At 48.5% G+C, this 25,063-nt stretch overlaps 1 protein-coding gene and 2 pseudogenes across 1 annotated transcript; all 3 read left to right on the top strand.

Annotated features, from left to right (window-relative positions):
- Positions 1-5,861: 5,861 nt before the first annotated feature.
- Positions 5,862-14,388, top strand: LOC117191196 (annotated as a pseudogene).
- On the top strand, positions 12,036-24,848 carry LOC117191198 (annotated as a pseudogene).
- LOC117191205 (cytosol aminopeptidase-like) lies at positions 14,538-16,593 on the top strand. Its single transcript, XM_033396136.1, has one exon. The coding sequence runs from the start codon at positions 14,694-14,696 to the stop codon at positions 16,275-16,277; it is 1,584 nt and encodes a 527-aa protein (XP_033252027.1). The 5' UTR covers positions 14,538-14,693; the 3' UTR covers positions 16,278-16,593.
- Positions 24,849-25,063: the final 215 nt, after the last annotated feature.

Below are 25,063 nucleotides of genomic sequence, written 5' to 3'. Positions count from 1 at the left end.
TACAAACCTTAAAGAATCTGCATGTAATCGCACCTGTATTACATTTATACTCACGAGAAGCGCCAACGGAACTCCACACGGATGCATCCAAAGAAGGTTTCGGAGCAGTTCTGTTGCAGCAGTCTGATGGCAATTTCCACCCGATTTACTATTGGAGTAAAAAGACTACACAAGCCGAGTCCAAACGTCACAGTTACTATTTGGATGTCAAAGCTGCATACCTCGCACTCAAGAAGTTTCGTCACTACCTGTTGGGGATCAAATTTGATCTTGCCACTGACTGTGCGGCGTTTAAGCAGACAACAACGAAAGTAGATATACCCAGAGAAGTTTCCCAGTGGATTCTGTATATGGAGGACTTTACATTCAAAGCAGTACACCGCCCAGGGGACAGAATGAGACACGTGGACTGTCTCAGTCGTTTTCCGCAGACATGCATGTTCGTGACGACGGAGCTAACAGCTCGGATAAAGAAAGCACAGCAGGATGACGATTTCATCAAAGCCACAGTTGAGATCCTGAAGCAGCACCCATATCAAGACTACAAGCTTAAAGGAGGTCTTCTCTTCAAATCTGTAAATGGCAATGACGTATTGGTGGTTCCAAGGCTGATGGAAAGGGAAATCATTCAAGGATCGCATGAAGTTGGTCATTTCTCCACAGCGAAGACAATGCACTCAGTTCAGCAGCAATACTGGATTCCGCACCTTGAACGGAAAGTAAATAAGTTGATTACTAATTGTATCAGTTGTATATTTTCAGCAAAAAGTTGGGCAAACAAGAAGGCTATCTTCATTGCATTGACAAGGGTGACACAACCACTATACACGCTGCACGTTGATCATTTGGACCAATGGATGCGACAGCCAAGCAATACAAGTACATTTTTGCTGTGGTAGATGCATTCTCCAAGTTTGTGTGGCTGTTCCCACTAAGTCAACAGGTCACGAAGAAGTTGTGAAGAGCTGAGCGATTTGTCATTTGTGTTTGGTTTTCCCAAGCGCATAGTCAGCGACAGAGGAGCAGCGTTTACATCCAACGCATTCAGCGAGTTTCTCAACGAGAACAAAGTCGAACATGTGTGTACAACGACAGGTGTGGCGAGAGGCAACGGTCAGATTGAGCGGGTGAACCGTTCATTTTGGGTATCATCGCAAAGCTCTCAGCTCAGGAGTCAACGAAGTGGTACAAGCATGTGCCACAGGTCCAGATGGCGATTAATTCGCATGTGCATTCTACGTTGAAGTCGTCGCCATTCGAGGTCATGTTTGGGACAAGATGCACAGACAAGCTGAAAGTCGACTATTGGAGGTGCTCAACGAGGAGTTGGTTACGCAGTTTAACATCGAGCGCCAAGAACTGCGTGACCAAGCGAAACAAAACATTGATAAAAAACGACGACCTGAGCACGGCTACAGACTAGGAGACATGGTCGCGATCAAGAGGACGCAGTTCGTCGCAGGACGCAAGTTGGCCAGCGAGTATCTAGGCCCATATGAAGTCACCAAGGTAAAGCGGAACGGTCGCTACGACGTCAGAAAGGTTGCTCAAGTCGAGGGGCCAATATCACAGCAACGAGCAGTGACAATATGAAGCTATGGCGTTTTGTCTCAGAGAACGATGATATATTATCATCTGGACAGATGAAGATGAGCAGGAGGGCCGAATGTAAAGGACAGTGTATCAAGCAGTTAACACTATCCATCTAAATTAACATTTGAACTTAAGATACCATCGATAAGACCTAACCGATATAACCAGACTTAACCGATGTTTAAAAGACCTAACCGATAAGGGTTATCGATATGGGAGTCGGTTGTTGGAAGTAGAAGCAGAAAGTTGAACAAAAAGTCGGAAGAACAGACTCATTAATTGCACATCTTAAATCATACACTTTGTACTCTTTTTCGAAAAACACTATTAATAAACGATACATTATTATTAATCTTACATATATATGTTAACGTGTCCCGTTTTTTTTGGTGATTTGTTGTTATTCGACCAAAAATTGCTGCCTTCTCGTTTCATTTGTTGTACCGTTGTAGCTGAGCGTCTTTGGTGCTACGTGCGTCTTGCGGGAAAAATTAGTGGATTATTCGCGCACAAAAGAGCCGATCGCGGAAAGAAAAATATGAATAAATTATAAAATTCATTTGTGTTTCTGTTTTTTTTTTTTTAATAGTGCTTTTGTGTGTGTAGCATTTTGTTTGCTTTATGTTTAGTATGGAGGCAAATAAGGGGGTAAACTTTTACCAAGAATCATCTCTCTTATAGGAGAAAATACTAAAGGCAAACAGGACTATAAAAATAACGAAAATACCGAAAAAGTCAACGTCGGCTTATCTTAAAAGGTTTTCAGTTCAATCTAATGAAATATATGCCTGTTTTCTTTCAATTTAGAGAATAATATCGGGAGAAACGTATATGAAAATGGGTTTAATTATTTATTCTCGTAAATTGTTTTTTTGACAGTGTATGCCACGCCCAGACTACAAACCTTAAAGAATCTGCATGTAATCGCACCTGTATTACATTTATACTCACGAGAAGCGCCAACGGAACTCCACACGGATGCATCCAAGAAGGTTTCGGAGCAGTTCTGTTGCAGCAGTCTGATGGCAATTTCCACCCGATTTACTATTGGAGTAAAAAGACTACACAAGCCGAGTCCAAACGTCACAGTTACTATTTGGAGGTCAAAGCTGCATACCTCGCACTCAAGAAGTTTCGTCACTACCTGTTGGGGATCAAATTTGATCTTGCCACTGACTGTGCGGCGTTTAAGCAGACAACAACGAAAGTAGATATACCCAGAGAAGTTTCCCAGTGGATTCTGTATATGGAGGACTTTACATTCAAAGCAGTACACCGCCCAGGGGACAGAATGAGACACGTGGACTGTCTCAGTCGTTTTCCGCAGACATGCATGTTCGTGACGACGGAGCTAACAGCTCGGATAAAGAAAGCACAGCAGGATGACGATTTCATCAAAGCCACAGTTGAGATCCTGAAGCAGCACCCATATCAAGACTACAAGCTTAAAGGAGGTCTTCTCTTCAAATCTGTAAATGGCAATGACGTATTGGTGGTTCCAAGGCTGATGGAAAGGGAAATCATTCAAGGATCGCATGAAGTTGGTCATTTCTCCACAGCGAAGACAATGCACTCAGTTCAGCAGCAATACTGGATTCCGCACCTTGAACGGAAAGTAAATAAGTTGATTACTAATTGTATCAGTTGTATAATTTTCAGCAAAAAGTTGGGCAAACAAGAAGGCTATCTTCATTGCATTGACAAGGTGACACACCACTATACACGCTGCACGTTGATCATTTGGGACCAATGGATGCGACAGCCAAGCAATACAAGTACATTTTTGCTGTGGTAGATGCATTCTCCAAGTTTGTGTGGCTGTTCCCAACTAAGTCAACAGGTCACGAAGAAGTTGTGAAGAGGCTGAGCGATTTGTCATTTGTGTTTGGTTTTCCAAGCGCATAGTCAGCGACAGAGGAGCAGCGTTTACATCCAACGCATTCAGCGAGTTTCTCAACGAGAACAAAGTCGAACATGTGTGTACAACGACAGGTGTGGCGAGAGGCAACGGTCAGATTGAGCGGGTGAACCGTTCAATTTTGGGTATCATCGCAAAGCTCTCAGCTCAGGAGTCAACGAAGTGGTACAAGCATGTGCCACAGGTCCAGATGGCGATTAATTCGCATGTGCATTCTACGTTGAAGTCGTCGCCATTCGAGGTCATGTTTGGGACAAAGATGCACAGACAAGCTGAAAGTCGACTATTGGAGGTGCTCAACGAGGAGTTGGTTACGCAGTTTAACATCGAGCGCCAAGAACTGCGTGACCAAGCGAAACAAACATTGATAAAAACGACGACCTGAGCACGGCTACAGACTAGGAGACATGGTCGCGATCAGAGGACGCAGTTCGTCGCAGGACGCAAGTTGGCCAGCGAGTATCTAGGCCATATGAAGTCACCAAGGTAAAGCGGAACGGTCGCTACGACGTCAGAAAGGTTGCTCAAGTCGAGGGGCCAAATATCACAGCAACGAGCAGTGACAATATGAAGCTATGGCGTTTTGTCTCAGAGAACGATGATATATTATCATCTGGGACAGATGAAGATGAGCAGGAGGGCCGAATGTAAAGGACAGTGTATCAAGCAGTTAACACTATCCATCTAAATTAACATTTGAACTTAAGATACCATCGATAAGACCTAACCGATATAACCAGACTTAACCGATGTTTAAAAGACCTAACCGATAAGGGGTTATCGATATGGGAGTCGGTTGTTGGAAGTAGAAGCAGAAAGTTGAACAAAAGTCGGAAGAACAGACTCATTAATTGCACATCTTAAATCATACACTTTGTACTCTTTTTCGAAAAACACTATTAATAAACGATACATTATTATTAATCTAACATATATATGTTAACGTGTCCCGTTTTTTTTGGTGATTTGTTGTTATTCGACCAAAAATTGCTGCCTTCTCGTTTCATTTGTTGTACCGTTGTAGCTGAGCGTCTTTGGTGCTACGTGCGTCTTGCGGGAAAAATTAGTGGAGCCGAAAAGAGCCGATCGCGGAAAGAAAAATATGAATAAATTATAAAATTCATTTGTGTTTCTGTTTTTTTTTTTTTAATAGTGCTTTTGTGTGCGTAGCATTTTGTTTGCTTTATGTTTAGTATGGAGGCAAATAAGGGGGTAAACTTTTACCAAGAATCATCTCTCTTATAGGAGAAAATACTAAAGGCAAACAGGACTATAAAAATAACGAAAAATACCGAAAAAGTCAACGTCGGCTTATCTTAAAAGGTTTTCAGTTCAAATCTAATGAAAATATATGCCTGTTTTCTTTCAATTTAGAGAATAATATCGGGAGAAACGTATATGAAAATGGGTTTAATTATTTATTCTCGTAAATTGTTTTTTTGACAGTGTATGCCACGCCCAGACTCCCTTTATAATTGTGATTTTTGTTGTTGCTGTTGTTTCTGGTCAAGTGCTGTGAAAAGGTGGGGAATGAATGTTTATGTTTCCGGTTAAAGTGGTTCTTTTGTAAATCACTTTCGAGCTCCAGAGCTATGCAAAGGCTGAGGTTGAAGGGGGGCCCCACATAGGCCAGTATGGCCCTTAGTTGTCCGAATAGGGGGGGGGTTGAAGTCCTCGAGGATCGAGGTATTTTTCGCATAGGCCAGTAGTTGCTGTGGCGTCCTCTTGGAGGCATCTTCCAGTGATGCCAGCACTGGGCGCCCAGGTATCTCCTCCTTGCCTTTAAGAGAGCAGGACAGTTGCAGATGAGATGTTCTAGGGTTTCGGTTGCCCCAGGTTCGTCACATTTCCTACAACTGTCTCTGTTTGTGATTCCTAGCTTTGTCGCATGCGCCGCAGCCAGGCAGTGTCCCGTTAATATTCCCACTAATAATCCGCAGTCCTTCCGTGGTAGGTGCAGCAGGTAGTGGCTGAGTTTGTCATTGCGTTCCTTGCACATGATTTTCGAGGTTCTGCAGGCGGTGGTACTCCTCCACCTACATTCGGTTTGTGATCCGGCCTGCTTTTCTAGATCGCTTTGCAGCGTTCTGAGGGAGACAGGCACGTTCTCGGTTCTCGTATTCGCCAGCCCGACGCCTTCCTTAGCTAGTACGTCCGCCGTCTCGTTCCTTCGATGCCCTGGTGGCTGGGAATCCAGTAGATCCGCACTGACTTTGTCGTGCTTAGGGTATCTAGTGCCTCCCTGCTCGCCAAGACATTTCTGGAACTGACTGCGGACGACTGCATGGATCTTATCGCTGCTTGGCTGTCGACGAATAGGTTGACCGCATCGTGTGCTCTTTCAGTGAGAAGAGCGACCTCTGCTGCTTTCCTGATGGCAAAAGGTTGAGGTTGAAGGTTGAATTAAAATTCCTGCACTTATAATTATCTCCTGCTGTTGTCCTTTACGGACCCACATGTACATGCATGTGTACATATGTACTTCCTTTCACCGCATGTATTTTCAAATGTCAATTAGTTGAGTTAATTGAGCGAAAGTGCAAAATGTGAACCGCAATAACGTTTATATACATTTACGGAATTCACTCGCCTCTGTTAATCTTTTGGCTTCTATTGTCTCCTTGCCCCCCTGGTCCTCGGTCTTTTGGCCTTTGTTGGGGCAGCAGAGCTCTTTTGCGAGGCCAGCTTTGCGCAGTTCTAGGAGCTGTCGTTGAACAAGCGCATGGAGGAGGTGGCCAAGAACGAGGGGGCCACCGAGGAGGACGACATCGATGTGGAGCTGCGCCTGTCGCGCTTCGAATACCTCATGGAGAGGCGTCTGCTGCTGCTGAACAGTGTCCTGCTGCGCCAGAATCCGCACAACGTTCACGAGTGGCACAAGCGGATCAACCTGTACGATGACAAGCCCACGGAGATCATCAACACCTACACCGAGGCCGTGCAGACAGTCCAGCCCAAGCTGGCGGTGGGAAAGCTGCACACCCTCTGGGTGGAGTTTGCCAAGTTCTACGAGTCCAATGGCCAGGTGGAGGACGCCCGCGTGGTCTTCGAGCGGGGCACCGAGGTGGAGTACGTCAAGGTGGTGAATCTTGCCGCCGTGTGGTGCGAGTGGCGAAGATGGAGCTGCGCCAGCAGCAGTTCGAGGCAGCCCTCAAGCTGATGCAACGTGCCACGGCCATGCCCAAGCGGAAGGTGGCGTAACACGACGACTCGGAGACAGTGCAGTCGCGCCTCCACAGATCCCTGAAGGTGTGGTCCATGTACGCCGATCTGGAGAAGTCCTTTGGCACCTTCAAGACCTGCAAGGCCGTCTACGAGAGCATCATCGGCCTGAAGATCTGCACGCCGCAGGTGATCATCAACTATGGCATGTTCCTCGAAGAGCACAACTACTTCGAGGAGGCCTATTGGGCCTACGAGAAGGGCATTGCCCTGTTTAAGTGGCCGAATGTGTACGACATCTGGAACTCGTATCTAAGCAAGTTCCTCGCGCCCTACTGGGGCACAAAGCTGGAGCGGGCCCGCGACCTCTTCGAACAGTGCCTGGATCAGTGACCCGCTGAGCAATCCAAGTACTTTTACCAGCTCTACGCGAAGCTGGAGGAGGAGCACGGCTTGGCCCGGCATGCCATGTCCGTCTACGATCGCGCCACGTCCGCCGTCAAGGAAGAGGAGATGTTCGACATGTACAACATATTCGTGAAGAAGGCCATCGAGGCTCTGCACGAGCAGCATATGCGCCACATGTGCGTCAAATTCGCCGAGCTGGAGACGAAGCTGGGCTAGGTGGATCGAGCCAGGGCCATCTACGCCCATTGCTCACAGGTGAGTCGACATTTAACCGTTGGATCGTCAATATTCTAAGCTCTCTTCTGCTTTGTCCCAACAGGTGTGCGATCCCCGCATCACGGCGGACTTCTGGCAGACCTGGAAGGAGTTCGAGGAGCGGCATGGCAACGAGGATACGATGCGTGAAATGCTGCGGATCAAGCGTTCCATTCAGGCCACCTACAACACTCAGGTCAACATGATGGCTGCCCAGTTTGTCAACACGAACACGAATGGTGTGGCTGCCGATGCTGGTGCTGGCTCCGGACCGGATGCCATGCGGCTGCTCGAGGAGAAGGCCCGCCAGGCGGCGGCCGAGGCCAAGCAGAAGCCCGCCGAGAAGGCTGCCTCCCATATCATGTTTGTGCGCGGCGAGACCCAGGGCGGGGCCAAGGGCAAGGAAAATACAGTCGTCAATCCGGATGAGATTGATATTGGCGACAGCGAGGACGACGACGACGATGAGGAGGAGGACCTGCAGCAGCCGAGTGGAGACCAGGCCGAGGCAGGCCAGGCCACAACCAAAACCGAAGACGAGGGCCTCATCATGAAGAAAATGCGCTTCGAACAAAAGGCCATACCGGCCAAGGTCTTTGGCAGCCTCAAGCCGACAAATCAATCCGATTCCGATGAGGGATAAATCTTTTGTTTCTTTTGATTACGCGAAATATAAATGTATGTCTGTGGAATACTTCCCTCGATTTGAGACCTATTCTTCGGAGACCTATTCTTCGTTTTGTTCAGAAATTCATAAATTCCTCGAATCTCAGCAGGCGTTGGCAATGTTTCCCTGCCAGAGCTTGAGCCTTGGGATCTCTCATTCCTTTCGAATCAGCTGTTGGAAGCACATCTATTCTCTCTATTTTTTAGATTTACATTTTTATACCCGATACTCAAAATGAGTATTGGGGTATATTAGATTTGTGGTAAAAGTGGATGTTTGTAACGTCCAGAAGGAATCATTTCCGACCCCATAAAGTATATATATTCTTGATCAGCATCAATAGCCGAGTCGATTGAGCCCTGTCTGTGTGTCCGTCTGTCCGTCCGTCCGTCCGTCTGTCCGTCCCCTTCAGCGCCTAGTGCTCAAAGACTATAAGAGCTAGAGCAACGATGTTTTGGATCCAGACTTCTGTGATGTCACTGCTACAAAAATATTTCAAAACTTCGCCACGCCCACTTCCGCCCCCACAAAGGACGAAAATCTGTGGCATCCACATTTTTAAAGATACGATAAAACGCAAAGTCGTAGAAAATAACTATATGTTCTAGAGTGTAAAATCTCAACCAGATCGTATAATTATTATAGCCAGAATCAAGACAACAATTTCATTCTTTCTCGCTGTCTCTCTCTAACACAGGTTTCATGGTCGGTTTTGCCAATTGCAAAATATGAGTTCAAGGATCTCAGAACATATAAGAGCCAGAGCAACAAAATTTGGTATCCACACTCCTGTGATATCGGACCTTGACCGTTTTGTGTCCAAATTTCGCCACACCTCTTTCCGCCCCCGCAAAGGACGAAAATCTGGGGATATTCAAAAATCTCAGAGACTATTAAGGCTAGAGTAACCAAATTTGGTATCCGCACTCCTGTTAGATCTTACTATAAAACGTGTATCTCAAAATTTCGCCCCACCCCTTCCGCCCACACAAAGGACGAAAATCTGTTGCATCCACAATATTGCACATTCGAGAAAACTAAAATCATAGAATCATAGATAATGACCATATCTATCAGATTGCTGAATCTGGATCAGATCGGATCATTTTTGTAGCCAAAAGCAAGAAATCAATTTGCAGTGGCTACGCAGCGCCCGACGTCACGATCAGACTGATTTTCTGTCTCTCTCGCACGCATTCTTTGTCGTGTCGTTCAATATTAGCGGCGGCTGCCGGAGGAGAGCCATACTGACTAAGTATCGGGTATAACTGTAGAGTTGCGGTGTCCGCAGCAACTCACAACGTTCCCCCTCGTGTTTATTCGGAAAAAAGCAAAATTTGTCTGGAACAGTCTGAAAAATAAGAGAACTTTCGTAACCTGTCGCGAGGGACTGTCCCTATCATTAAGCGATGAAGTCTGTACGCTTGATGCACGCCCTGTGCAGTCGTGTCCAGCACACATTCCTGGCCAGACGCAGAGATGTGGAACAGCGACGGCACTACGCCGAGAAATGTGACTCGGTGATCAAAGGCGTTGTGGTGGGCGTGTACGCCAAGGAGGGCGACCGCCAGCCCGTGCGGTGGCCGTGGTCGGCGTGGGACAGGAGGGGGCCGGCTTCAACGACCTGGAGATGATCGACGAGGGAATGGAGAACGCTCGCGTCGCTGCCGGCGTGGGGGCTCGTGCCCTTCAACTGCAGGGCTGCACAGATGTCTTCGTGGAGTCGATGGAGTATGCGGAGCAGGCGGCCGAGGGGAGCGCCTTGGCCGTCTGGCGCTACAACACCAACAAGCGCACTCATTTCCAAACTGGAGCTGTACGACTCTCCCGACTCGGATGCCTGGATGCGGGGCCTGTTCAAGGCCGAATCGCAGAACCTGGCCCGTCGCCCGACGCCCACAATCTTCGCCCAGTCAACGGTGGATGCCCTGTGCCCCTGCGGGGTATCCGTGGAGGTACACAGCATGGACTGGATCGAGTCCAAGAGCTTGAACAGCTTCTTGATGGTGGCCAAGGGCAGCTGCGAGCCGCCGATCATCTTGGAAATCGCCTACTGCGGCACCGCACCCGAGGACAAGCCCATCCTCCTGCTGGGCAAGGGCATCACATTCAACAGCGGGGGCCTCTGCCTCCGTCCCAAGGACTGCTTGTCCATGTACCGCGGCTGCATGTCCGGTGCAGCCGCCTGCGTGGGCGTCATCCGAGCCGCCGCCGGCCTATCGCTGCCCCTAAACATAACGGCACTGCTGCCGCTGTGCGAGAACATGCCCTCCGGAATGGCGGCCAAGCCTGGCGACGTGGTGTCCCTCCTCAATGGCGAAAATCTCGGCTTCGTGGACGTCAGCAAGGCTGGTGTGATGGCCATGGCCGATCCCTTGCTCTACGCCCAGACGATCTACAAGCCGCGCATGGTCGTGGACATTGCTACAGTGGGCTACGCCGTCTGCCCAGCAGCTGGGCGGAGCAGCAGCCGGGATTTTCAGCAATTCGAACTTCGTCTACAAGCAGTTCGAGAAGGCCGGTGCCCTTACGGCGGATCGCGTTTGGCGTCTGCCCCTGTGGCGCTACTTCAAGGAGCTGATCATGCCGAACGAGACCTTTGACATCAGCAACCGCGGACGTGGCCCCGCCTCCAGCTGCATCGCTGCCGCCGTTCTGCACGAGCTGGTGCCGTGCGTCGACTGGGCCCACCTGGACATCCGCAACGTGGGCATGCTGACGCGCTACAATCCGCTCCCATATTTGCTGAAGGACCGCATGACTGGCCGTCCCACTCGCACCATCGTTCTGTTTCTGTTTCAGATGGCTTGCCCCGACGGCAAGTAATCTGATTATGTTCGTTACACAATTCCTTGGTTAATGTTCCGCGTTCCACATTTGTTGTTAATTGAAGTACCCCCACCACCACCCCCCAACATTTTCACGCAAATTGCCAAGAGGTGCACACCCCAAGAGGTTACACGAACACATTTTTATTATTGTTCAATTTTAATCCAGAGTTTACAATTGAGCTTCCATGCTGATTGAAGGATGAAAAGAACCACATAAAATATGCAAAAAGGTCGCCATTTTATTGTTGAGATTCATTATAAATCGAGAATATACATGACATATAGGGCAAATCTGGCCTAGGTGAGGTCTTTACAAATCGGGCTCGTTAAAAACCTCGAAAAACATTTTTGCACTACAAATGGTGGAGAAATTAGCCGCTTATTTTACTTTTCCTCTCTTCTGTTCATCATTTCACTTCAACGCTCAAGCATCTATACTTATGCTCATTATTGCGTTGCTATTGCTTACAGAGGCTTTAGAGCCTCACATGCACAGCCAAAAACCGCAACTGCACCCACATGCACACGCATACAGCGATGCGTTCGGTTTTCGCATTGGGAGCGTCGCATCGCGTGATCTTCTAATTCTCTTTCGCTCGCCTTCTTTTCGTTGAGTGGAGTTTCTTGGAAATTCCAGTTGCTGTACCGTTGCCTCTTAGCCGCGCCTTCCACTAACTTAAACCACTAATTTAATAGTCAATGGCCAGAAAGAATTACATATACTTACATATATATGTCAACGTGTCCCGTTTTTTTTTGGTGATTTGTTGTTATTCGACCAAAAATTGCTGCCTTCTCGTTTCATTTGTTGTACCGTTGTAGCTGAGCGTCTTTGGTGCTAAGTGCGTCTTGCGGGAAAAATTAGTGGATTATTCGCGCACAAAAAGAGCCGATCGCGGAAAGAAAAATATGAATAAATTATAAAATTCATTTGTGTTTCTGTTTTTTTTTTAATAGTGCTTTTGTGTGTGTGTGTGTGTGTGTGAATATAACGACAGAATGGAAACGGCAAGGAAAGAACAGAAAGAGAGAATGCAGCAAAAGTGGAAGAACCAGGAAGAAGGTAAGAAAATGTTGCTTATGTTTTTCTTTGCTGTACGATTATAGGCGATGAACTAAAAAGATATAAAAAAAAATAGATCGATAGCATTTTGTTAGCTTTATCTTTAGTATGGAGGCAAATAAGGGGAAAATTTTTTACCAAGAATCATCTTTCTTATAGGAGAAAATACTAAAGGCAAACAGGACTATAAAAATAACGAAAAATACCGAAAAAGTCAACTTCGGCTGATCTTAAAAGGTTTTCAGTTCAAATCTAATGAAAATATATGCCTGTTGTTTTCTTTCAATTTAGAGAATAATATCGGGAGAAACGTATATGAAAATGGGTTTAATTATTTATTCTCGTAAATTGTTTTTTTGACAGTGTATGCCACGCCCAGACTCCCTTTATAATTGTGATTTTTGTTGTTGCTGTTGTTTCTGGTCAAGTGCTGTGAAGAGGTGGGGAATGAATGTTTATGTTTCCGACTAAAGTGCTTCTTTTGTAAATCACTTTCGAGCTCCAGAGCCATGCAAAGGCTGAGGTTGAAGGTTGAATTAAAATTCCTGCACTTATAATTATCTCCTGCTGTTGTCCTTTACGGACGCACATGTACATACATGTGTACATATGTACTTCCTTTCACCGCATGTATTTTCAAATGTCAATTAGTTGAGTTAATTGAGCGAAAGTGCAAAATGTGAACCGCAATAACGTTTATATATGTACATTTACGGAATTCACTCGCCTCTGTTAATCTTTTGGCTTCTATTGTCTCCTTGCCCCCCCTGGTCCTCGGTCTTTTGGCCTTTGTTGGGGCAGCAGAGCCCTTTTGCGAGGCCAGCTTTGCGAAGTTCGAGGAGCTGTCGTTGAACAAGCGCATGGAGGAGGTGGCCAAGAACGAGGGGGCCACCGAGGAGGACGACATCGATGTGGAGCTGCGCCTGTCGCGCTTCGAATACCTCATGGAGAGGCGTCTGCTGCTGCTGAACAGTGTCCTGCTGCGCCAGAATCCGCACAACGTTCACGAGTGGCACAAGCGGATCAACCTGTACGATGACAAGCCCACGGAGATCATCAACACCTACACCGAGGCCGTGCAGACAGTCCACCCCAAGCTGGCGGTGGGAAAGCTGCACACCACACCCTCTGGGTGGAGTTTGCCAAGTTCTACGAGTCCAATGGCCAGGTGGAGGACGCCCGCGTGGTCTTCGAGCGGGGCACCGAGGTGGAGTACGTCAAGGTGGAGGATCTGGCCGCCGTGTGGTGCGAGTGGGCGGAGATGGAGCTGCGCCAGCAGCAGTTCGAGGCTGCCCTCAAGCTGATGCAACGTGCCACGGCGTGCCCAAGCGGAAGGTGGCGTATCACGACTCGGAGACAGTGCAGTCGCGCCTCCACAGATCCCTGAAGGTGTGGTCCATGTACGCCGATCTGGAGGAGTCCTTTGGCACCTTCAAGACCTGCAAGGCTGTCTACGAGCGCATCATCGACCTGAAGATCTGCACGCCGCAGGTGATCATCAACTATGGCATGTTCCTCGAAGAGCACAACTACTTCGAGGAGGCCTATCGGGCCTACGAGAAGGGAATTGCCCTGTTTAAGTGGCCGAATGTGTACGACATCTGGAACTCGTATCTAAGCAAGTTCCTCGCGCGCTACGGGGGCACAAAGCTGGAGCGGGCCCGCGACCTATTCGAACAGTGCCTGGATCAGTGTCCCGCTGAGCATGCCAAGTACTTTTACCTGCTCTACGCGAAGCTGGAGGAGGAGCACGGCCTGGCCCTGCATGCCATGTCCGCATGTCGGGCTCTGCCCGAGCAGCATATGCGCCACATGTGCGTCAAATTCGCCGAGCTGGAGACGAAGCTGGGCAAGGTGGATCGAGCCAGGGCCATCTACGCTCACAGGTGAGTCGACATTTAACCGTTGGATCGTCAATATTCTAAGCTCTCTTCTGCTTTGTCCCAACAGGTGTGCGATCCCCGCATCACGGCGGACTTGGAAGGAGTTCGAGGTGCGTCATGGCAACGAGGATACGATGCGTGAAATGCTGCGGATCAAGCGTTCCATTCAGGCCACCTACAACACGAACACGAATGGTGTGGCTGCCGATGATGGTGCTGGCTCCGGACCGCCAGGCGGCGGCCGAGGCCAAGCAGAAGCCCGCCGAGAAGGCTGCCTCCAATATCATGTTTGTGCGCGGCGAGACCCAGGGCGGGGCCAAGGGCAAGGAAAATACAGTCGTCAATCCGGATGAGATTGATATTGGCGACAGCGAGGACGACGACGACGATGAGGAGGAGGACCTGCAGCAGCCGAGTGGAGACCAGGCCGAGGCAGGCCAGGCCACAACCAAAACCGATGACGAGGGCCTCATCATGAAGAAAATGCGCTTCGAACCATACCGGCCAAGGTCTTTGGCAGCCTCAAGCCGACAAATCAATCCGATTCCGATGAGGGATAAATCTTTTGTTTCTTTTGATTACGCGAAATATAAATGTATGTCTGTGGACATACATACATACATACATACATCCCTCGATTTGAGACCTATTCTTCGGAGACCTATTCTTCGTTTTGTTCGGAAATTCATAAATTCCTCGAATCTCAGCAGGCGTTGGCAATGTTTCCCTGCCAGAGCTTGAGCCTTGGGATATCTCATTCCTTTCGAATCAGCTGTTGGAAGCACATCTATTCTCTCTATTTTTTAGATTTACATTTTTTTTATTCGGAAAAAAGCAAAATTTGTCTGGAACTGTCTGAAAAATAAGAGAACTTTCGTAACCTGTCGCGAGGGACTGTCACTATCATTAAGCGATGAAGTCTGTACGCTTGATGCACGCCCTGTGCAGGCGTGTCCAGCACACATTCCTGGTCAGACGCAGAGATGTGGAACAGCGACGGCACTACGCCGAGAAATGTGACTCGGTGATCAAAGGCGTTGTGGTGGGCGTGTACGCCAAGGAGGGCGACCGCCAGCCCAAGATGACACCATCCGGCGAGAAGTTTGACGATCGCGTCCAGGGTAAGATCACTGATCTAATACGCGAGACGGGCCTGAGTGGCCAGCTGGGAAAAGGCCGTGTCTTTATGAACGTGGATGCGGAGTTCCGTGCGGTGGCCGTGGTCGGCGTGGGACAGGAGGGGGCCGGCTTCAACGACCTGGAGATGATCGACGAGGGAATGGAGAACGCTCGCGTCGCTGCCGGCGTGGGGGCTCGTGCCCTTCAACTGCAGGGCTGCACAGATGTCTTCGTGGAGTCGATGGAGTATGCGGAGCAGGCGGCCGAGGGGAGCGCCTTGGCCGTCTGGCGCTACAACACCAACAAGCGCCGTCGGGACCGCACACTCATTTCCAAACTGGAGCTGTACGACTCTCCCGACTCGGATGCCTGGATGCGGGGCCTGTTCAAGGCCGAATCGCAGAACCTGGCCCGTCGCCTGGCCGATACGCCGGCCAATCAGATGACGCCCACAATCTTCGCCCAGTCAACGGTGGATGCCCTGTGCCCCTGCGGGGTATCCGTGGAGGTACGCAGCATGGACTGGATCGAGTCCAAGAGCTTGAACAGCTTCTTGATGGTGGCCAAGGGCAGCTGCGAGCCGCCGATCATCTTGGAAATCGCCTACTGCGGCACCGCACCCGAGGACAAGCCCATCCTCCTGCTGGGCAAGGGCATCACATTCAACAGCGGGGGCCTCTGCCTCCGTCCCAAGGACTGCTTGTCCATGTACCGCGGCTGCATGTCCGGTGCAGCCGCCTGCGTGGGCGTCATCCGAGCCGCCGCCGGCCTATCGCTGCCCCTAAACATAACGGCACTGCTGCCGCTGTGCGAGAACATGCCCTCCGGAATGGCGGCCAAGCCTGGCGACGTGGTGTCCCTCCTCAATGGAAAAACTCTCGGCTTCGTGGACGTCAGCAAGGCTGGTGTGATGGCCATGGCCGATCCCTTGCTCTACGCCCAGACGATCTACAAGCCGCGCATGGTCGTGGACATTGCTACAGTGGGCTACGCCGTCTGCCCAGCGCTGGGCGGAGCAGCAGCCGGGATTTTCAGCAATTCGAACTTCGTCTACAAGCAGTTCGAGAAGGCCGGTGCCCTTACGGGGGATCGCGTTTGGCGTCTGCCCCTGTGGCGCTACTTCAAGGAGCTGATCATGCCGAACGAGACCTTTGACATCAGCAACCGCGGACGTGGCCCCGCCTCCAGCTGCATCGCTGCCGCCGTTCTGCACGAGCTGGTGCCGTGCGTCGACTGGGCCCACCTGGACATCCGCAACGCGGGCATGCTGACGCGCTACAATCCGCTCCCATATTTGCTGAAGGACCGCATGACTGGCCGTCCCACTCGCACCATCGTTCAGTTTCTGTTTCAGATGGCTTGCCCCGACGGCAAGTAATCTGATTATGTTCGTTACACAATTCCTTTGTTAATGTTCCGCGTTCGAAATTTGTTGTTAGTACCCCCACACACACCCCCCCTACGCCCCCCCCCCCCACCCACCCAACAACATTTTAACGCAAATTGCCAAGAGGTGCACACGCCAAGAGGTTACACGAACACATTTTTATTATTGTTCAATTTTAATCCAGAGTTTACAATTGAGCTTCCATGCTGATTGAAGGATGAAAAGAACCACAAAATATGCAAAAAGGTCGCCATTTTATTGTTGAGATTCATTATAAATCGAGAATATACATGACATATAGGGCAAATCTGGTCTAGGTGCAGAAAAAGAAAAACAGAAGAAAGCAGAAGCTGATGCAAAAAGAGGATTGTTGAAAAGTTGTTAAAGTTGTTGTTTGTAGCTATGTACCTAAAGTTGTAAAGTTGTTGTTGGTGGCTATAAACATTAAGTTGAACAATCCAAATTCTGTGAGCCTAACAGTAGACACGGAGTTTAATAAAAGATCGGTCGTTTAAATCGGTTGGAAAATTGTGAAATTCATTGTCGCGCCGCAGCGTCGCCTTGTCCGTGCGCAGTACGTACGCAAGCAGAAAAAACACGCACAGACACGTTGTGTGTGATACACACTTATAAACAGAAAAGACAAGCACTCGTCGGGTACACAGACACAAGTCGAAAAGAGCCGCAAAATGATGCAAACACCGCCGCCGTTGCACTGGAAAGAGAGAGAGAAGGAAGAAGCTGTACCAGGAACGTCGCGCCCGAGTGCAAACGAGATGGAAGATTTAGAAAATGCGGAAAACAATACTGATGGCAAGATTGATCAAATGATAAAGTTGCTAAGTTTGAAAGTGCTTTGCGATGAGCAACGAGAAATCCAAATGAAGATCGCTCCAGATAATTTTACAAAAGTTGTGAGCGATTGTGATGGAAAATCGGTTCCCATAGAAAAATGGTTTGAGATATTCGAAAAAAATGCCGACGCATATGAGCTTACTGAAAAGCAAAAGTATGTGCAGGCCAGAGGAAAAATGACCGGTGCAGCTAAGCTTTTCCTTGAAGCTGAATGCGTGTGCACCTATGAGGAACTCAAGAACGTATTATTGGATGAATTCACATGTAGCTATAACAGTGCAGACATTCATAAGCTGCTGCAAGAAAGAAAGAGGAAGAGTAGTGAGTCGATGCACGAGTACTTGCTGCAGATGAGAAAAATAGCAGCAGTCGGACATGGTGAACACGCGGCTGTTATAAGCCATATTGTGAACGGTCTGGACATAAGAAACGAGTATAAGTATGCCATGTATCGCTGTAAGACCTTCAGGGCCTTGAAAGAAGAGTTCGATATCTATGATCGTTTGAACATATCGGAGAAGAAGGGCAATAACGAACAGCATAAAACGAGTTTCAAGCAGCAAAGTGGGCAAAGCGGTAAAAAAGAATATTGCTATAACTGTGGATCAGGAGAACACAAACGCAAAGACTGCAAAGCCGAAACGAAGTGTTTTAAGTGCAATCAGACTGGTCACATTTCGCGTAACTGTCCTTATGAAGGTGATAAAGTTGATAAAGTTCGCGTCATTTTGGATCGCAGTCGCATGAAAAAAATTCAAATAAACGGCATTGTTGTTGACTGTCTTGTGGATACAGGGTCAGATGTAACCATAATCAAAGAGAGTATGTTGAAGACCATGAAAAACGTTAAACTTTTGAAGTGCACAACTATGTTGCGCGGTCTGGGTCAGATATCAACAAAGCCTGTTGGATACTTTAATGCAGAAGTTACCGTGGATAAGTTGCAGACCACACAGAAGTTTTTAGTAGTCCCCAGTAGCCAGATTGATTTCGACGCACTTTTGGGGCATGATTTCATTAAAAAGTTCCGTTTCGTCGCTGATATGCAAGGATACACGTTTTTGAAGCATGACGCAGATCCTGTGCCAACAGATGAGCATGCTCTTATATATAATGTAACTGAAGAGTCATCCTTTGTAGCTCCGCCGCAATATCGAAAAGACGTTGAACAGATGATAAGAAACATTTACCAAATGCCCACAGAAGTTGCAAAGCAGTCTCCAATCCAACTGAAGATAGTTCCCGACGGAGTAATCAAGACCTTTTATCACTCACCGAGTCGTTTATCAACAGACGAAGCCAGTGCCGTAAAGAAGCAAGTCGAAGAATGGATCGAGCAAGGAATCGTGCGCAAGTCGTCTTCAAATGTAGCGAGCAGAGTTGTCGTCGTGAAGAAAAAAGATGGTACACTTAGAGTTTGCGTAGACTACAGGAAGTTAAACAGCATGGTATTGCTGGACTGCTTCCCAGTCCCGATCATGGAGGAAGTCTTGGAAAAGCTGCAGTCGGCTAAGTGGTTTACCATAATGGACCTTGAAAACGGATTTTTCCATGTGCCTATGGAAGAGCAAAGCAAGTCGTATACGGCCTTTGTTACAAAGGAGGGATTATTCGAGTTTAATAAAGCGCCTTTCGGATTCAAGAACTCGCCAGCTGCGTTCATTCGGTTCGTAAGCTATATTTTTCAAGAATTAATCAACTCTGACATTATGCAGCTTTATATGGACGACATAATTGTTTACGCCGCGTCGCCCGAGGTATGCATGAGGAAGACAAAGTTGGTCCTGGAGACAGCTGCGCAGTTTGGCCTAAAGATCAAGTGGAAGAAATGTAGCTTCATGCAGCCACGCATTAGCTTTCTGGGCCATATCATTGAGGACGGGAGAATCTGGCCCGGCAAAGAGAAGACAGCAGCTGTCAGTCGGTTTGCTACGCCCAAAGACATTAAAGCAGTTCAAGCATTTCTGGGACTCACAGGCTTTTTCAGAAAGTTCATCCCTGGCTATGCACAAGTTGCCCGGCCGCTCACGAATCTACTCAGGAAGGAAGCAGTTTTCAACATTGGCGAAGCAGAGCAACAGTCGCTACAAACCTTAAAGAATCTGCATGTAATCGCACCTGTATTACATTTATACTCACGAGAAGCGCCAACGGAACTCCACACGGATGCATCCAAAGAAGGTTTCGGAGCAGATCTGTTGCAGCAGTCTGATGGCAATTTCCACCCGATTTACTATTGGAGTAAAAAGACTACACAAGCCGAGTCCAAACGTCACAGTTACTATTTGGATGTCAAAGCTGCATACCTCGCACTCAAGAAGTTTCGTCACTACCTGTTGGGGATCAAATTTGATCTTGCCACTGACTGTGCGGCGTTTAAGCAGACAACAACGAAAGTAGATATACCCAGAGAAGTTTCCCAGTGGATTCTGTATATGGAGGACTTTACATTCAAAGCAGTACACCGCCCAGGGGACAGAATGAGACACGTGGACTGTCTCAGTCGTTTTCCGCAGACATGCATGTTCGTGACGACGGAGCTAACAGCTCGGATAAAGAAAGCACAGCAGGATGACGATTTCATCAAAGCCACAGTTGAGATCCTGAAGCAGCACCCATATCAAGACTACAAGCTTAAAGGAGGTCTTCTCTTCAAATCTGTAAATGGCAATGACGTATTGGTGGTTCCAAGGCTGATGGAAAGGGAAATCATTCAAGGATCGCATGAAGTTGGTCATTTCTCCACAGCGAAGACAATGCACTCAGTTCAGCAGCAATACTGGATTCCGCACCTTGAACGGAAAGTAAATAAGTTGATTACTAATTGTATCAGTTGTATAATTTTCAGCAAAAAGTTGGGCAAACAAGAAGGCTATCTTCATTGCATTGACAAGGGTGACACACCACTATACACGCTGCACGTTGATCATTTGGGACCAATGGATGCGACAGCCAAGCAATACAAGTACATTTTTGCTGTGGTAGATGCATTCTCCAAGTTTGTGTGGCTGTTCCCAACTAAGTCAACAGGTCACGAAGAAGTTGTGAAGAGGCTGAGCGATTTGTCATTTGTGTTTGGTTTTCCCAAGCGCATAGTCAGCGACAGAGGAGCAGCGTTTACATCCAACGCATTCAGCGAGTTTCTCAACGAGAACAAAGTCGAACATGTGTGTACAACGACAGGTGTGGCGAGAGGCAACGGTCAGATTGAGCGGGTGAACCGTTCAATTTTGGGTATCATCGCAAAGCTCTCAGCTCAGGAGTCAACGAAGTGGTACAAGCATGTGCCACAGGTCCAGATGGCGATTAATTCGCATGTGCATTCTACGTTGAAGTCGTCGCCATTCGAGGTCATGTTTGGGACAAAGATGCACAGACAAGCTGAAAGTCGACTATTGGAGGTGCTCAACGAGGAGTTGGTTACGCAGTTTAACATCGAGCGCCAAGAACTGCGGGACCAAGCGAAACAAAACATTGATAAAAAACGACGACCTGAGCACGGCTACAGACTAGGAGACATGGTCGCGATCAAGAGGACGCAGTTCGTCGCAGGACGCAAGTTGGCCAGCGAGTATCTAGGCCCATATGAAGTCACCAAGGTAAAGCGGAACGGTCGCTACGACGTCAGAAAGGTTGCTCAAGTCGAGGGGCCAAATATCACAGCAACGAGCAGTGACAATATGAAGCTATGGCGTTTTGTCTCAGAGAACGATGATATATTATCATCTGGGACAGATGAAGATGAGCAGGAGGGCCGAATGTAAAGGACAGTGTACCAAGCAGTTAACACTATCCCATCTAAATTAACATTTGAACTTAAGATACCATCGATAAGACCTAACCGATATAACCAGACTTAACCGATGTTTAAAAGACCTAACCGATAAGGGGTTATCGATATGGGAGTCGGTTGTTGGAAGTAGAAGCAGAAAGTTGAACAAAAAGTCGGAAGAACAGACTCATTAATTGCACATCTTAAATCATACACTTTGTACTCTTTTTCGAAAAACACTATTAATAAACGATACATTATTATTAATCTTACATATATATGTTAACGTGTCCCGTTTTTTTTGCTGATTTGTTGTTATTCGACCAAAAATTGCTGCCTTCTCGTTTCATTTGTTGTACCGTTGTAGCTGAGCGTCTTTGGTGCTAAGTGCGTCTTGCGGGAAAAATTAGTGGATTATTCGCGCACAAAAAGAGCCGATCGCGGAAAGAAAAATATGAATAAATTATAAAATTCATTTGTGTTTCTGTTTTTTTTTTTTTAATAGTGCTTTTGTGTGTGTAGCATTTTGTTTGCTTTATGTTTAGTATGGAGGCAAATAAGGGGGTAAACTTTTACCAAGAATCATCTCTCTTATAGGAGAAAATACTAAAGGCAAACAGGACTATAAAAATAACGAAAAATAGCGAAAAAGTCAACGTCGGCTTATCTTAAAAGGTTTTCAGTTCAAATGTAATGAAAATATATGCCTGTTTTCTTTCAATTTAGAGAATAATATCGGGAGAAACGTATATGAAAATGGGTTTAATTATTTATTCTCGTAAATTGTTTTTTTGACAGTGTATGCCACGCCCAGACTCCCTTTATAATTGTGATTTTTGTTGTTGCTGTTGTTTCTGGTCAAGTGCTGTGAAAAGGTGGGGAATGAATGTTTATGTTTCCGGTTAAAGTGGTTCTTTTGTAAATCACTTTCGAGCTCCAGAGCTATGCAAAGGCTGAGGTTGAAGGTTAGGTTGACCCGGACGGCCCACAGAGGGGGCCCCACATAGGCCAGTATGGCCCTTAGTTGTCCGAATAGTGGGGTGGTGGGGGGGGGGGGGGTATGAACCGTCGCGGCAGTGTTTAGTGGGTGTTGAAGTCCTCGAGGATCGAGGGATTTTTCGCATAGGCCAGTAGTTGCTGTGGCGTCCTCTTGGAGGCATCTTCCAGTGATGCCAGCACTGGGGCGCCCAGGTATCTCCTCCTTGCCCTTAAGAGAGCAGGACAGTTGCAGATGAGATGTTCTAGGGTTTCGGTTGCCCCAGGTTCGTCACATTTCCTACAACTGTCTCTGTTTGTGATTCCTAGCTTTGTCGCATGCGCCGCAGCCAGGCAGTGTCCCGTTAATATTCCCACTAATAATCCGCAGTCCTTCCGTGGTAGGTGCAGCAGGTAGTGGCTGAGTTTGTCATTGCGTTCCTTGCACATGATTTTCGAGGTTCTGCAGGCGGTGGTACTCCTCCACCTACATTCGGTTTGTGATCCGGCCTGCTTTTCTAGATCGCTTTGCAGCGTTCTGAGGGAGACAGGCACGTTCTCGGTTCTCGTATTCGCCAGCCCGACGCCTTCCTTAGCTAGTACGTCCGCCGTCTCGTTCCCTTCGATGCCCTGGTGGCTGGGAATCCAGTAGATCCGCACTGACTTTGTCGTGCTTAGGGTATCTAGTGCCTCCCTGCTCGCCAAGACATTTCTGGAACTGACTGCGGACGACTGCATGGATCTTATCGCTGCTTGGCTGTCGACGAATAGGTTGACCGCATCGTGTGCTCTTTCAGTGAGAAGAGCGACCTCTGCTGCTTTCCTGATGGCAAAAGGTTGAGGTTGAAGGTTGAATTAAAATTCCTGCACTTATAATTATCTCCTGCTGTTGTCCTTTACGGACCCACATGTACATGCATGTGTACATATGTACTTCCTTTCACCGCATGTATTTTCAAATGTCAATTAGTTGAGTTAATTGAGTGAAAGGGCAAAATGTGAACCGCAATAACGTTTATATACATTTACGGAATTCACTCGCCTCTGTTAATCTTTTGGCTTCTATTGTCTCCTTGCCCCCCCTGGTCCTCGGTCTTTTGGCCTTTGTTGGGGCAGCAGAGCTCTTTTGCGAGGCCAGCTTTGCGCAGTTCTAGGAGCTGTCGTTGAACAAGCGCATGGAGGAGGTGGCCAAGAACGAGGGGGCCACCGAGGAGGACGACATCGATGTGGAGCTGCGCCTGTCGCGCTTCGAATACCTCATGGAGAGGCGTCTGCTGCTGCTGAACAGTGTCCTGCTGCGCCAGAATCCGCACAACGTTCACGAGTGGCACAAGCGGATCAACCTGTACGATGACAAGCCCACGGAGATCATCAACACCTACACCGAGGCCGTGCAGACAGTCCAGCCCAAGCTGGCGGTGGGAAAGCTGCACACCCTCTGGGTGGAGTTTGCCAAGTTCTACGAGTCCAATGGCCAGGTGGAGGACGCCCGCGTGGTCTTCGAGCGGGGCACCGAGGTGGAGTACGTCAAGGTGGTGAATCTTGCCGCCGTGTGGTGCGAGTGGGCGAAGATGGAGCTGCGCCAGCAGCAGTTCGAGGCAGCCCTCAAGCTGATGCAACGTGCCACGGCCATGCCCAAGCGGAAGGTGGCGTAACACGACGACTCGGAGACAGTGCAGTCGCGCCTCCACAGATCCCTGAAGGTGTGGTCCATGTACGCCGATCTGGAGGAGTCCTTTGGCACCTTCAAGACCTGCAAGGCCGTCTACGAGAGGTACGCAGGTGATCATCAACTATGGCATGTTCCTCGAAGAGCACAACTACTTCGAGGAGGCCTATTGGGCCTACGAGAAGGGCATTGCCCTGTTTAAGTGGCCGAATGTGTACGACATCTGGAACTCGTATCTAAGCAAGTTCCTCGCGCCCTACTGGGGCACAAAGCTGGAGCGGGCCCGCGACCTCTTCGACCAGAGCCTGGATCAGTGACCCGCTGAGCAATCCAAGTACTTTTACCAGCTCTACGCGAAGCTGGAGGAGGAGCACGGCTTGGCTCGGCATGCCATGTCCGTCTACGATCGCGCCACGTCCGCCGTCAAGGAAGAGGAGATGTTCGACATGTACAACATATTCGTGAAGAAGGCCATCGAGGCTCTGCACGAGCAGCATATGCGCCACATGTGCGTCAAATTCGCCGAGCTGGAGACGAAGCTGGGCTAGGTGGATCGAGCCAGGGCCATCTACGCCCATTGCTCACAGGTGAGTCGACATTTAACCGTTGGATCGTCAATATTCTAAGCTCTCTTCTGCTTTGTCCCAACAGGTGTGCGATCCCCGCATCACGGCGGACTTCTGGCAGACCTGTAAGGAGTTCGAGGTGCGTCATGGCAACGAGGATACGATGCGTGAAATGCTGCGGATCAAGCGTTCCATTCAGGCCACCTACAACACTCAGGTCAACATGATGGCTGCCCAGTTTGTCAACACGAACACGAATGGTGTGGCTGCCGATGCTGGTGCTGGCTCCGGACCGGATGCCATGCGGCTGCTCGAGGAGAAGGCCCGCCAGGCGGCGGCCGAGGCCAAGCAAAAGCCCGCCGAGAAGGCTGCCTCCAATATCATGTTTGTGCGCGGCGAGACCCAGGGCGGGGCCAAGGGCAAGGAAAATACAGTCGTCAATCCGGATGAGATTGATATTGGCGACAGCGAGGACGACGACGACGATGAGGAGGAGGACCTGCAGCAGCCGAGTGGAGACCAGGCCGAGGCAGGCCAGGCCACAACCAAAACCGATGACGAGGGCCTCATCATGAAGAAACTGCGCTTCGAACAAAAGGCCATACCGGCCACGGTCTTTGGCAGCCTCAAGCCGACAAATCAATCCGATTCCGATGAGGGATAAATCTTTTGTTTCTTTTGATTACGCGAAATATAAATGTATGTCTGTGGAATACTTCCCTCGATTTGAGACCTATTCTTCGGAGACCTATTCTTCGTTTTGTTCGGAAATTCATAAATTCCTCGAATCTCAGCAGGCGTTGGCAATGTTTCCCTGCCAGAGCTTGAGCCTTGGGATATCTCATTCCTTTCGAATCAGCTGTTGGAAGCACATCTATTCTCTCTATTTTTTAGATTTACATTTTTATACCCGATACTCAAAATGAGTATTGGGGTATAT

Source organism: Drosophila miranda (genome assembly GCF_003369915.1).
Source record: "Drosophila miranda strain MSH22 chromosome Y unlocalized genomic scaffold, D.miranda_PacBio2.1 Contig_Y1_pilon, whole genome shotgun sequence".
Lineage (NCBI taxonomy): Eukaryota > Metazoa > Arthropoda > Insecta > Diptera > Drosophilidae > Drosophila > Drosophila miranda.
This window is presented reverse-complemented; position numbering and strand designations above follow the sequence as displayed.

Bases quoted from the DNA above. Each gene is read 5' to 3' on its own strand.
- LOC117191205 (XM_033396136.1), top strand. From the start codon at position 14,694: ATGAAGTCTGTACGCTTGATGCACGCCCTGTGCAGGCGTGTCCAGCAC.